General features: G+C 31.5%; 1 protein-coding gene across 1 annotated transcript in view; it reads left to right on the top strand.

Moving 5' to 3' along the window:
- Positions 1 to 2619: 2619 nt before the first annotated feature.
- The window catches only part of LOC143070522 (neuronal acetylcholine receptor subunit alpha-10-like), a 60492-nt gene continuing 47636 nt past the window's right edge, over positions 2620 to 15475 (top strand). Inside the window, exon 1 of the mRNA XM_076244778.1 lies at positions 2620 to 3184. Coding sequence (XP_076100893.1) covers positions 3109 to 3184 — 76 coding nt within the window. The 5' untranslated portion in view covers positions 2620 to 3108. The remainder of the gene's footprint in view (positions 3185 to 15475) is intronic.

Raw genomic sequence — 15475 nt, 5'->3', positions numbered from 1 at the left:
TTGTACACAACTATGCTTTTGGGGAGATATATTGTACTTGGCTGTCCTTATGTGGTGATGTATTGTACATGGCTGTTCTTATGTGTTGATATATAGTACATGGCTGTCCTTTTTTGGTGATACATTTTACACGACTATCCTTTTGTGGTGATATATTGCAGACAGCTGTTCTTATGTGGTGATATATTGTACACAGCTGTCCTTTTGTGGTGATATATTGTACCAAGCTGTTCTTATGTGGTGATATATTCTACACAGCTGTCCTGATGTGGTGATATATTGTACACGGCTGTCCTTTTGTGGTAATATATATTGTAAACGGCTGTCCTTTTGTGGTGATATATTGTGCACGACTATCCTGATGAGGTGATATATTGTACACGGCTGTCCTTTTGTGGTGGTATGTTGTACACTGCTGTCCTTTTGTGGTGATATATTGTACACTGCTGTCCTTGTGTGGTGATATATTGTAGACGGATGTCCTTTTGTAGAGGTATGTTGTACATGGCTGTCCTTACGTGGTGATATATTGTATATTGCTGTGCTTTTGTTGTGATATATTGTACACGGGTGTACTTGTGTGGTGATATATTGTACACAGCTGTCCTTATGTGGTGATATATTGTACACGGCTGTCCTTTTGTGGTAATATATTTTACACGACTATCCTTTTGTGGAGATATATGTTAGACAGCTGTTTTTATGTGGTGATATATTGTACACAGCTGTCCTTATGTGGTAATATATTGTACACAGCTGTCCTGATGTGGTGATATATTGTACACGGCTGTCCTTTTGTGGTGATATTTTGTAAACGACTATCCTTTTGTGGAGATATGTTGTACATGGCTGTCCTTTTGTGGTGATGTATTTTACATGGCTGTCCTGATGTGGTGAAATATTGTACACGGCTGTCCTTTTGTTGTGATATATGTACACAACTATCCTTTTGTGGTGATATATTGTACATGGCTGTCCTTGTGTGGTTATGTATTGTATATGGCTGATCTTTTGTGGTGATATATTGTACACAGCTGTCCTTATGTGGTGATATATTGTATATGGCTGTCCTTCTGTGGTGATATATTGTACACAACTATCCTTTTGTGGTGATATATTGTACATGGTTGTCCTTATGTGGTGATATTTTGTACACGGCTGTCTTTTTGTGGTGATATATTGTACACAGCTATCCTTTTGTGGTGATATATTGTACACGGCTGTCCTTATGTTGTAATGTATTTTACACCGCTGTCCTTATGTGGTGATATATTGTACATGGCTGTCCTTTTGTGGTGATATATTGTACACGGCTGTCTTTTTATGGTGATATATTGTAAACGGCTGTCCTTATGTGGTGATATATTGTACACGACTATCCTTTTGTGGTGAGATATTGTACACAGCTGTTCTTATGTGGTGATATATTGTACACGGCTGTCATGATGTGGTGATATATTGTACGCGGCTGTCCTGATGTGGTGATGTATTGTACATGACTGTCCTTATGTTGTGATATATTGTACACGGCTGGCCTTTTGTGGTGATATATTGTACACGAGTATCTCTTTGTGGTAATGTATTGTACATGGCTGTCCTTATGTGGTGATATATTGTACACTGCTGTTCTTTTATGGTGATATATTGTACACGGCTGTCCTGTTGTGGTGATATATTGTACACGGCTGTTTTTTGTGGTGATATATTGTACACAGCTGTCCTTATGTGCTGATATATTGTACATAACTGTCCTTTTGTGCTGTCCATCATATAATTTCTATGTTTGCATTTATTACTTCCTAATAAAAACAGGACGATGGTTAATTGCAAATAAGTCTTGTAAAAGAAACATTTAAAAAAAAAAATACAGAAACATCAGTTAAAAAGCAGAAATCAACTCATTTTGTGTACTTTTCAGGCTTTATCATGTGTTAGAATCTAAGAAAATAGTTGTTGAACGTATTGTAATAATGGAAACACACTTTACTTTCAAGAAGTTGCAGTAATGATTCCGATTTACAGACCTTACACAAAACAGAAATTTATAAAAGATCTTGTAATCTTAAAAAAACAAATTTACACACAAGAGAAATAGCAGTCTGATGGTGATCTTAGACATTCGATGCTATCAACATGAGTATGCACTTTTAAATCATACTGACTTTCTATTTATAATGAAAATTAAAAAAAAAATCTTACACACAGTTGATAACTCTTATTTTTAACTTATAGATCTTCTCAAATTCACCTATTGCTTTGTTTCAAATTTTTATTGAACATTTTATTAAAAGTACACATATCATGTCATTTGTTGTATATACACATGACTTATTATATAAAGAAACGCCCACCTTAACTAATGTGCATCACTTCTGAGATGCATCTGGAATAATAGTGTTTCATTTTAAACTCGTATTTCTTCTTTAATCCTTCGATTGAACAAATAAATGTTTCTTCAAAGGACTTGTGATGAAAAAGATAAAAGGATATCAGCTGTGAATGATTTAAAACAAAACAAAAAACGAGACTGTTAGACAGATAACAAATCTATATAAAAAAAAATAAGTTAAAAATATGGCCTGTCAATCGATCATGGAAACCAATGCACAGATTTTATCGTCAATATATAGAAAATCTCTCTGCTAAATAATTTGAAATTTATTCCGAAATTTCATAATCATAAATAATAAATCATTATCATTTCGATATCGGAATTAACATGAATAAAAATGTTTAGCATCACACAATGTGAAAATGGTATTCAGGATTGATTTTCATGGCGGTAAATTGCACTTATTTTTTAATTAGCCAATATTCTACGAGAGAACTTTGATTCAGTCATTTACAAGACATAATCCAATCTAAAGACGGACTTTTATGAATTTGAAATATTATAGCAGCAATTATGTGTGTAACGATTGTGATGGGATTTATGATTTTATCAATAGTTTAGTCAGTATGGTATCTTCGGTAGTAATGTTATATGCAATCTTATTAAACCAGAATTTTGTCAAGTAAAAGAAACTAGATTTTTTGTTGAGTATAAAATACTTTTGTCAAGTAAGAAAGACGTTTATCGGTGATTCTTATTTAGAAAAAAAAAACAGTATGAAGTTAACATTCCAAGATGCTGGATTTCTATGGCTTATTGTATGTGAAAGTCTGCAGTGGTGTACAGTTTTTGGTAAGTATAGTTTATATACGTTTAATAATTACAAATGTACATCCAGATTTTGCTTTCAAATGGAAAAGTATTCAGTAGAATTTACGTAAATTTGAAGCAATTTTTTTCTCGCTAAACGTCTTGATGCTATGTGAATACGGTTTTTATTTGATGTCGTCATTCATAAGAAGTGAAGAAAGGACAATACAATATCTGTAATACATGATTGTTTTTTTTTACCAAAAAATGGATTACATCACTAGGAATATTATGTTTATTGAGAGGGGGTGTCTAGTTGAAACTTGTATATATGTATATTTACTACAATTGAATTACCGTATTTTTAAATATAAGTGTTTTGTTAAAGAGAAATACACGAAGAAATTTAGATTTATGCCAGCACATTTAATCTTTATTTTTCTTTGTGAGATTTGTTTGTACGTATTGATTATGAATGGATTAAAGTTATGTACTTAAACTTGTTGATATCAAGTACGATTAAAACAGAATTGAGCATTATAAAAAAAAAACTTTTTTAAGATGTGTTTAACGTATATACAGCCAAGGTATGCACATCAGTTCAAACAACTACAGTGTATTCCAATAAAGAAATTTAGAAAAACATATTTTTAAGAAACAGGCCATCGTAATCAATACACAGCTTGGTCTGCATAATTAAAAATAAGAAACCAAATTTAATTGTCTTAAAAAATGTTTTGATAAAAAAAATCTATCATGAAAATAATTCCTATTGAATTCAATATCATATGCGCTACATTTCGTTAATGTTTTTTAAATAGTCAGTCTTCACACCTTTTAATGCTTACTTTTTGCACGTATTGTCCTTTAATTTCAATTATTCAAGCTCTTGATTTTGTCACTTGATTAGGATTCATATCTAGAAATTGACTATGAGGGGCGGTTGAAAACAATTAAACTTTACGTCAAAAGAGATGATTTCAGTTTTCCAATAGTGAAGCATTAGGAAGTTGAAATTATCACTTCGTAAATTGTACGAACGCAATCACGAGAAGGTTGACCGTTATGGAATATCTTTTATATACTAGATGATATCGGATGTGTTCATTGTGTCGTAACTGCAGTCCCGTTCCCTTTTCACGAGTGTGACCTCCCGAATTAGTCGTTTAAGACTTTTTACCTTTGATTTGTGATATTTTTACCTATTATGTCTGTTTGTTTTGTTCACGCATCATTATCAGTATTATTAAATTAGATGCGATCGTCGAACAAGTGAGACGTTTAGCGCTATAAAACCAGGTTCAATCCACCATTTTCTTCATTTGATAATGCCTGTACCAAGTGAAGAATATGACAGTTGTTGTCCATTCGTTTTTGGTGTGTTTTGTCATTTGATTTTGCCATGTGATTAGTGACTTTCCGATTGAATTTTCCTCGGATTTTAGTATTTTTGTGATTTTACTTTTTAGTAAGACATCAAATATGCACATTTGCAGAGATATGTAGATTCTTAGTACATGTATTTTGTTTTATTCTGCTGACAATTTACTCTCTCCGGACCGATATTATATGTTTGGCAGACTCTTCTTCATTCCTTGATTTACACTTCGATGCTGACAACGATCAAGGTGTGCTTTCGGACAACCTTTTGTACGATAGGTGGAAGATACCAAGGGATATTTACTCCCATAGGTTGGTGACAAAATAAAGGCTCCATGGCTTAAAATAACAACAACAAAAAGAGACAAAATGATGACCAACAGTATACGAAACACAACATAAAAACTTAAAGACTGATCAACAGGAATCTTAAAAACACAATGAATAATTTTCAATATATAACAACTGATATAATAATAAAGCAGCTGGTCAATAGTAAGTTTTTTGCTACTGATTTATAATACGATAATCAATTGATTGATAGTTAGATGCTTAACGTCTAGTGGCAACTATTTCATGCATTTTTAGGACGATACGATAATCAAATGAATTGGGTTCTGGATACATAATTGTGTACATTGTAACGGTAACAAGCAGATAACTAGACACTGAAGACAGTCATTCATAAAGTTTTCAGTCATTACAAATTCTAGTTGACTTTTATGCTATGTTTGTGTCTCCTTTTACTTTATGTACAGTGGTGTTTTTATTGCTGTGGCCTAAATCCGATTCATATCGATGTTGTATTATCGGATTTTAAAGTGAATAAGACCCAACTCCTCAACCCGCGAAAAAAGCACACAAAAAAAAAAACAACAACAAATAAAATGTGTGCATAGTATAGGCCACTCACACTATCATTTTCTACGTTTAGTGGACCATGAAATTGGGTTAAACGCTCTAAACTAACATTAAAATTTGAAAGATAATATCAAAGGGGAACATTGGTAACAAGTTCCAAGTTGATTGGACTTCAACTTCATAAATAAACTACCTTAACGGACGAAAGGACGAACGCATTGTCGGAGAAACATAATGCCTCAAAATGTGACATAAAAACAACAACAAAAAATTAAACAACACCAAACAACTATGTAATAACGTTTACTGAGCCAGTAGCTATTAATTTGAATTATACACCCTTATGGTCCCAATTGCTTTCAATGTTAATTCTCAATTTCTTTTGTCTCAATTTTAAATGAAGTGTCATTCATTGCATGTTTAAGCAGCACCTTATGGTGTGATGTTCTTAAAAGAAATCAATAAACCATTATTTACATACACGAGACAACCGGAACTTCGGATCTAGTTCAAAAACAGGTACTTGTACTTAGGATTTGACAAACTGGCACAATCCTTTTAAATGTCCTGCATTTTTTTTTCATCTAAAATTATAAGTATTATTGTCTAAAACTGTAGGTTGCATTTCTGTAAATATTGACAATGCAATTTCCCATGGGAACTCCTTTTACGGCTAAAACTGTACCACTTTTACTATGAAGTTTTGAAAAAAATCTTATCCTAGAATTGAAAGTTCATTTGCACCACAATTTTTTTCAAAGGTCAAAATATAGGGCTGTGCGGCATATTTTCAACGTTTATATGCCCTGAACTTCTCAAAGTTTAAACTTACACTAATTTTCTTAACTACCCCTACCTCGAATGAAAGGTTACCACAGATTTCAATGTAAACAATATGCACGTGTTTATTTACTGGTAACATTCCCCAGTTCTCTCTCTGCGATATGGAACACAGAGAGCATAACTGGGAACCAGTATGTAAACAAAATTAATTTTCTATGAATATTCAATTTCTCCCCAAAAGAGGCGTGTTGTCAGAAACAGCTGTATTTACACAATGCAACCTATAAGTATTATTGTCTAAAATTATAAGTATTATTGTCTAAAATTATAAGTCAAAAGTGTTTCGCAATAATAACCAGTCATTCAGCTTTCATTTGATACCAACATTTCTAAGGTTTTCTACATATTTTGAAAGTGACATCAATGCACAGGAAATATTTATTCGTGTTAAATATGTACTTCTTTCTGGAATATGCCTAATGACCGTGGCTGATTAAGTAGTGTATGTTCTTCCTTTGTTTATATTGGTATTGATGAATCTTTTTATTATTTAATTTAGCCTTCTTCTTATTTTTTTTAATTTTTAAGCAACCTCGTTTTCTGACCTTGCAGTTCAGGTTTTGAATACGTCGTGGCATTTTCAAACCAATGTTTTCGTCTTGCTGACCATCAAATAGAATTTGAAAGGATGTTTATATCATGTTTATGAAGTGCAGTGCCTGTCATTTACAATGATTGACATCCAAGGGGTTAATTTACTTGTCCTTTTTTGCTTGTCTGTTGTTCTATGTTTTTTCTTTGGTTTAACGACATTGTCACCGCGGAAAACCAGATTATTTTTTTTTACAATTTTGCATAACATTTTTCTTATTTATAAAGAATTTTATGTATATGCTTTTTTTAATTTTTGTCTAGCAATACAATATTTCTCCGCTAGAACATAAGAGTGAAAAGGTTTGATCTAAATATGGACAAAGAACACAATTAACGAACACGCATACGTTCGTTTTAAATCATCTTACACATGAGTGCGGTAACGTTTGGTTTGCATCTCAAGATTTAAAAACTAATCTATGTCTTATGTTTTAAAGATTTAATGGAAAGTATTGTACTGTTAACTTCACTGATGCTCATTTAAAGTATCGATAAGTTAACAGAATTTCACATTATTTTGTTTCGAAATAAGTAACATCACAAAAATACGGAACTCTGAGGAAAATTCAAAACAGAAAGTTCCTAAACAAAGGGTAAAATCAAATGCTCAAACACATTAAACGAATGGATAACAACTGTCATACTCCTAACTAGGTACAGACATTTTCTTATGTGGAAAATTGACATTTATCATGGAAGTTTAACTGTGTCTTTAAGTTAATGTTGTCTGCTTTTTCGATAAAAATAATTAACAATATGATTGTGTCTACATAAAACCTTAAAAGACTAGTAAAGAAGCAATTGTCAAGACAACATGATTACTCTCAAATAAATTAAATATTTTAACTAAATGTAGCTTTATATTGGGTAAATAAATAGTTAGGCTTTGTGCTTTGAAGCATATATGGTTTGAACGTAGGCATAAACATAATTAAAAAATCTACATATCTTATGAGGACTTGAAAATAAAACTCCACCCTGACACTAACCGGCTGCCGTTCTTTTCTGCTTCGATTTAAAAAATGGTACAAATGCTCAACAATAAACTAGTACTAAACAACGTCTTGTTTATCAAATGAGTTTTACTGTTACTGTTTCAGATGAATAGTTTATCTAAAATACGAAAGATATGTTTCACTTTTAATTTGAAGATTTAACACGCGAAATCAATCCAATTCCGTTTAATACCCTCATAAAATTTAATGTTTATTCTTAACAATATGTAACGAGAAGAATCGACAAACACCATTGTTATATGATGATACATCATCTTTGTTTTTGGGTTGATATTGTTGCTTCAAGGTCAATAGAATGATTCCGATTAAAACCGTACAAATTCAAATTATATTAAAAAGAAGTAAAACGATTTTTACTCTACCAAGAACTTTTTTTCATTACTGTATAATTTCAACTTTGTTTTCAATTTTTTTATAGAGATTTTCGATTTGCTATTTACATATTTTCTTATCTTTTCGTAGATGAATTTTGACATAAAATAGATGGCAAAAACATGAAGAAATACCGTATAAAAAAACTCATTGTTTTTAAATATATTTATTAGCATTATATAATGATATTTAGATGTAAATTAAAAAAATAGTCTCAGGAATACAATTCATTTCTGCATAAATTTAATTTCTTTTTGTAAACAATGAAATTTTCGGCTTGCGAACATACTGGCTGCATAAAGGCAACAGTAGTATATCGTTGTTCAAAAGTGATAAATCGATTGAGAGAAAACAAATCAGTTAACAATCTAAAACCGAAGGAAACAGGTCAACTATAAGAGGAAAACACAGAACTGTGCGAATTTCAAACGCGCTATTTTACACTAGTACTCAAAACCCTCCTTCCTTGATGGGTACATTTTACATAGACAAATAAAATCGTATGATATAATCAAAATGAGGATGTTAATTTGATGTGTGCTTCTTCGTTACATTTGTTGTTTTTATAGTGATTAATATGATAACACAATGTTGACTGCTGTACCCCTATTTTTGACATTTTTAACTATTGTGTCTGTTTGTTTTGTTCAAGTATCGGTGACAATATAATGGAATGTGATACGACTGTCATACAAGTGAGAGGTTTAGCTAGCTATAAAACCAGGTTCAATCCACCATTTTCTACATTTGAAAATGCCTGTACCAAGTCAGGAATATGACAGTTCTTGTCCATTCGTTTCTGATGCGTTTTGTTATTTGATTTTGCCATGTGATTATGGACTTTCCGAGTTGATTTTCCTCTGAGTTCAGTATTTTTGTGATTTTACTTTTTAAATAACACGGAAGTGCAAAAAAAAAAAAAAAAACAACAACAATGCAACATTCATAAAACGAACTATTGGATAATATAGAGTAGATTTTGTCACTTGAGTCGAAAACACTGCTTACAATCATAGTCCTGCTGTAAAAAAATTGACACATCCTTGTGTTGAAACCCAGTAGATGTTATCGAAAAATGTGGAATGTATAGGTACTTTAAATAAAAGACGAAAAGAAAGTCTTCCCCTGTTAGAAGAAAAAAAAATAATTGTTTTTGAAATTGTGCAATATTGTGCGTACCATTTGTTAACAAATCTGGTTGTTCATATCCATGCATAAGAGTAAAAACTCCAAGTACTTTAATTTCTCGAAGAAGTCGAAAATATTTGGACAGTGACGTGGACAGGAAAACGTTGAGTAACATAAACAGTAATTTAAAAAAAAAACTGATTGCACATGATATGGACACCAATAAAATAAAAATAAATCTTTACCAAACGAATATGTTTATAGTTAAAGCTCGACTTTTCTGTATGGAACATAATTTGAAAGAGGAGTCTATCTAAGCATGTGGTTAAGTCTTCAATAATTAGTATTACGGACCTACTTACATTGATTTATACAAAAAACAAATGCCAACAATAGCAACGTGTTAGTTTTAAAAGTGTGTTTTTTTTAATTCATTTCATTCGTTCATTATCAATTTTTCGTCTCTTGAAACGTTTCAAATTTTTGAATAGCACCGTGTTGTTTTCAAAAAGGGACGTTACACCACTTATCGTGTATTGAAATAAGCCCCAAGTCTCCAAAGCTGATTTATATTAGAATGTATAGATGGAATAACAGTGTATAGAACTACTAAACATTTTGACAATAGTCGTTGTGTACCCGATCTATCAGTATATATTCGAAGAACACAGAAAAAAAAACTATTGCATTTGGTAAAACCCGTATAGTGTAAGATATTTGACATATATCTTTTTATAAAAACTTTAAAAATTAAGTCAACAGAGAACATTTTTTTTTTATTTTTGATAAAAGATTATCTTTTACCTAAAAGTCAGAATGGCTGGAAGATGTCTTATATAATCCTAAGTAGGTATGTTATTGGGAGGATTTGAATTGAAGTGTTCTTATACGTGTATTTGATAAATCCGGGTGCAAATTTGGTCTTAATTTCATCGACTTGTACTCATTGAGGGAAGTAATGTTACGATTGATTGACTACGATGTGGAGGATATCACTAGGAAATAACTGTCCGAAACCATTTCCTGGAATTCGAGTAAAAAGTTGACAGGTGAATTGTTTGTAAAATTAACTCAGTGTGTGCAAGTTTATAGCTTTGTACACGCATCTAATTTCTAAGAATTTCTTATCAAAAAAATTTGTGTTTTTTTACCTATGTCTTTCAATATACAATTTATCTAACTTATGAGGTCTTACGAAATTCAATTTTACCGTTTTTAACCACATTGACATTATTGTTATTATTTGTTTACCATTCCAGTCATATATGCTAGAAAATATTAAGTCTGTGATATCCTGTAGATTTTTCGGACACTATTCCCAAACGACAAGTTCACTTTGATTTGAACTTATATTACACAAGTTCTTATCAAAAATCTTGTTTCAAACTAGTCTATAGAATAACAAACTAATACATCGTGTTGGTCATCATAAAGTCACCGGGGATCATTTATGTAAAACTGGTTTGTATCTTTGATTAAAGCTGTTGTAATGATCAGGACATAGGAATTTTGATCACGTTGCTCGCCCATTTATATCAATACCCCGGAGATATAAACACAATTACGGTAAAAAATAATGAGGGATTTATTTTATCTCACTCTAATTGTTTTGGTGTTAATGACTTATTTGAGAAAATTGTAATAAAGCCATTAGATGATCGAATAGAATATTGACTAGGTAAAACGTCTACAGCAAATCTGAGGACTTACCTTGTTTTATTGAACACATCGGCTTTATAAATTCCGTAAATACAACAGGGCATTGCCGGCTCATCTGCATATTTTTTTTAAATAAAGAATTTTTCATTAGATTGACAAACCTTCTGTCCGCAGTGAAAGAGGGTATTCAGAAATACCACCATGTCCCGTGTGAAATTAAAAAAAAATAATAAAAGAAATAATTCACCATGTTTTTCAATATAAAAATGGTAGCATACGCTATAAAATATTTATAATAGGATATATAACATGACATGCATTTTGTACGGCATATTTTGTTAATAGTGAACAAAAAAGTAAAAATTTGCTACACAGAGGAACACTTGATCCTTCCCTTTTATGAATGTGACCTACCGAATTAGACTATTGACCGGATTTGTTATCACATAAGCAACACGACAGGTGCCACATGTGGAGCAGGATCTGCTTACCCTTCCGGAGCACCTGAGATCACCCCTAGTTTTTTGGTGGGGTTCGTGTTGTTTATTCTTTAGTTTTGTATGTTGTGTCATGTGTGCTGTTGTTTGTTTATCTTTTTTAATTTTTAGCCTTGGCGTTGTCAGTATATTTTAGATTTATGAGTTTGACTGTCCCTTTGGTATCTTTCGTCCCTCCTTGAGCAATTTGCTGAAGTTTCTTATTTGTTGAATTTAGAGGTAGAGATTTTAAGCAAATCCCCATGAGAACGAATTGTGCCTTTTCTTATCAACCTTTTCTTATTTTCATATTAGTCAGAGTTTTTTTTCAAAAACAGAAGTATCAGTATCAGAGAGCAAGATAATTTTATTTCACATTTAGATAAATTGATAATGTTCTTTCCAATAACAATCAAAATTTCATAAGATTGGTTTCCAATAATATATACAAAGAAAAAGCCACGAAAGAAACAACAGATACGGGTTCATTTGTAGACTTCATAACTGACATAAAAGGTCATCTCAATACCAGAATATATGACAAACGAGACGATTTTGATTTTGAAATTATTAATTTCCGTCACCTTTGTAGCACCTCAGTAGCATTCACTACTTCACTATATGGGATATACATTTAACAACTCATTTAGTATTCCAAAGCGTATAGCCGCTACTCTATAAAACTTTATAAAACGTCAAATAGTCTGCACAGAAAGTTGATCAACCAGGTTATGTCAAATAATGTTTTGTGGCTTTATTAAAAAAAAAAGGTTCATCTGATGATACCAATACCTTGTTGATAGATATTGGGTAGCAACTGATCAAATAATACATGATGGTCTTACAATATAGGTTCTGGGTATTGACACTGTTTATCATCTTAATTACGTGTAATAGCGTTCTTTTATTTGTCTTTGTTAATCATTAATGTTTTGTCTATTTGTTCCGTAATATTGTTTTGTCGTGACTCTGCATTTTCTACACATGGAAATGCCTTTACCTAGTCAGGAATTTGACAGTTGTTTTCGATTCGTTTGAAGTGCTTGAGCTTGATTTTTTTATTTGATGAGAGACTTTTCCTTGGATTTAGGTATTTTTGTTATTTTACTTTCTACACATCTATTGCTAAAATGCACTTTATATATTTTTTTCAAGCGTCAGTGGACGGTCTTTGCAGACAAAACGCGCGTCTGGCGTAGAAAATTTGAATCCTGCTATCTTTGATCAGTTAATTAGTGAAAACTGCAAGAATGTTTGTTTTATATAAAAGTGTTTGATAAATGTGAACTGCTTGACCGGAACAATTATCCTCAATTTGTACAGCTTTATCACGAAAATATCTAAATTAAAATAACATAAATTTTAGTTATTTGATATATGGTTAATATGTTATCGTCTTTGGTAATCTTCTTAACCTGTCCAATTTTACCACTTTTTGCTGATCAAAATTGGTTCAGGATAAACTGCCCTTGGAAATTCATATATAAACTACCGAATAAAATGTAAACGTTGCCATACTAACGGCACTAATAAAAATTATTTTTTGGACACAATTTGTGACCAAAATTGCCTTTTAAGCTCATTCCCCGTCTCTTAGAACCTTTAAGAGTTTTACAGTCTATATAATATATATTATTGTATCATTTCTCTATTGAGTTAAAAAAAAAAAAAAAAAAAAAAAAAAAAAACACCGATGAAACAAAAATCCAGATTTATGCAAATTTGAAAATTATTAATCAATTTGGACACTTCCTTATTTAAGTGCGCATCGTTACATTTAAAGCAAACTTCTTTGCTGTGTACATTTTTTCAATCTTTCTTTATGTTTTTTTCTCGAAAAAAAGGGAATCTATTTTTGATAAAATTGACGATCTTTTTCACAGTTTATATATTTGTCAGATTTGTGACCTTTTATTATATTTGTTCGCGTTTTCTAGTTTATATTTGTTGTGGCCGAGACAAAATTGGAGATTTTGTTTTATGGACAATAAGTATAGAAATTCTTATATTTGATTAGGGCATTCTTTATTAAATAAGTACGATTCGTGGACAGGTCTTGACGTCAATGATCTAGATACTCATTCTTTTGTGGACACTGTTGTCATATAAAGATCCAAATTGATGATATCGAAAGGTATGAAATATTGACATAATTTATAAAAAAGAACCACAAATATCCATGATGATGACTGTATACATTTATCCAGTTTGTATTGATTTTAATCTGAAAGGAACGACGAAGGAGTTTTTGGCCCTCAAACCTCCTGGACTCCGTACTTTCTTTGGCTTTTAACTGCTTGATTTAAGAGCATCTATTGAGAGACGACAATGAAAGCCTACATTGAAACTGTTCTAATATTTGCCTTTCTGTTATTGTCTGTTTGCCCTACATTTCTGTTTAATAAAAGGAGATGCGAATATATGTCAATGAAATACGAAACTAACGACACAAATAACCGAAAAATATATAAAGGGCAACCCTAATTTTTAATTGACATACATATATTCATACAATATATTAAGCTCTTGATCGTCCCGAGTTTATAATATCTAGGAATAAGTTTAACTGGAAAATATGAATAAAATGATACTGGATAATTGCTGTAAGAGAGTCGGTTCCATGATGTCTTTTATCCTCTTTTTGAATCAGTGCTGGTGAAACTGTATTGAATTTACTTTATTCGGTTAGATGACAACTCAGAATTGTTTAAAAGCAATGATATTTTGTTATTAGAACAGAAAAACGTCTATAAGCGTAACTTATATTTGAAAAGAAAGACAACGGGAAATGACATTTTCATGCAGAGAATTACCAGGTACATGATCTTATTCTGCACTCAAACTATTATTTATAACCTTTAATTGATTTACCATTGCCAATTGTTCTTTAATTTGCTGAGATTGTTTATTAATGAGGCGAAATAGTTATATATGTTACTTATCTTTTGATTTGTATTTACGATAGTTAATGCAGTGTAGACGTGTTATAATGAATCTGCAGGCAAAATTTATTTATCACTTCATCTATGAACAAGTTAAGACATATTTTCAATTGAACTTTTCAAGTGAGAGAAATGTTCTCTTCAACATAAATGCCTTTGCTTTATTATCATTTCGTATTTTTTTTAAACTGATCTGTCGAGTAGTTTTAAATTCATAATCTTTTTTAACAGTATAGATATTGATTCTCAATTATTAAATAAAGGCAACAGTAGTATACCGCTGTTCAAACTCATAAATCCATGGACAAAAAACAAAATCGGGGTAACAAACTAAAACTGAGGAAAACGTATTAAATATAAGAGGAGAAAAACGACACAACACTACAATGTAACACACACAGAAACGGACCAAGCATCAGAAAAAATCCCCCGAGAATAACAAATATAACATCAAAACCAAATACGTGAATTTGGGATAGACAAGTACCGTGACATGTCTTATCGCAATGTGAATTTACACTCAAAAATAAGAGAAAACAAACGACGCAACGTTAAAATGTAACACACACAGAAACGAACTATAATATAACAATGGCCATATTCCTGACTTGGTACAGGACATTTTTAAAAGGAAAAATGGTGGGTTGAACCTGGTTTTGTGGCATGCCAAACCTCCCTCTTTTATAGCCATGTGAAATATAACATTAAAATGACAACTCAACACCACAGGACTACAATATAAATAAATTGGAGAACACAATCGACAAAGAAATACACAAACAACAGCCAACAAAAGGCAACAAGTTCAAAATTTTAATACGCCAGAAGCGCATCTCGTCCACACAAGATCCACCAGTGACGCCCAGATACAAAAGTTTGAAAACCGAAACAAGCGCAAAGTGGAACAACATCGAGGATCAAAAGATCAAAAAAGTTGTACCAAAAACAGAAATAAAAATATATGTATTCCTTATTAAATGTTGACTTTTAACTCGGATCTAATACCTTCTTATAAAACATTAGAGTCACTTTATAGATTACATTAGCGACGTATTAGTTGTG

The sequence above is a fragment of the Mytilus galloprovincialis genome, chromosome 4, assembly GCF_965363235.1.
Source record: "Mytilus galloprovincialis chromosome 4, xbMytGall1.hap1.1, whole genome shotgun sequence".
NCBI lineage: Eukaryota > Metazoa > Mollusca > Bivalvia > Mytilida > Mytilidae > Mytilus > Mytilus galloprovincialis.
This window is presented reverse-complemented; position numbering and strand designations above follow the sequence as displayed.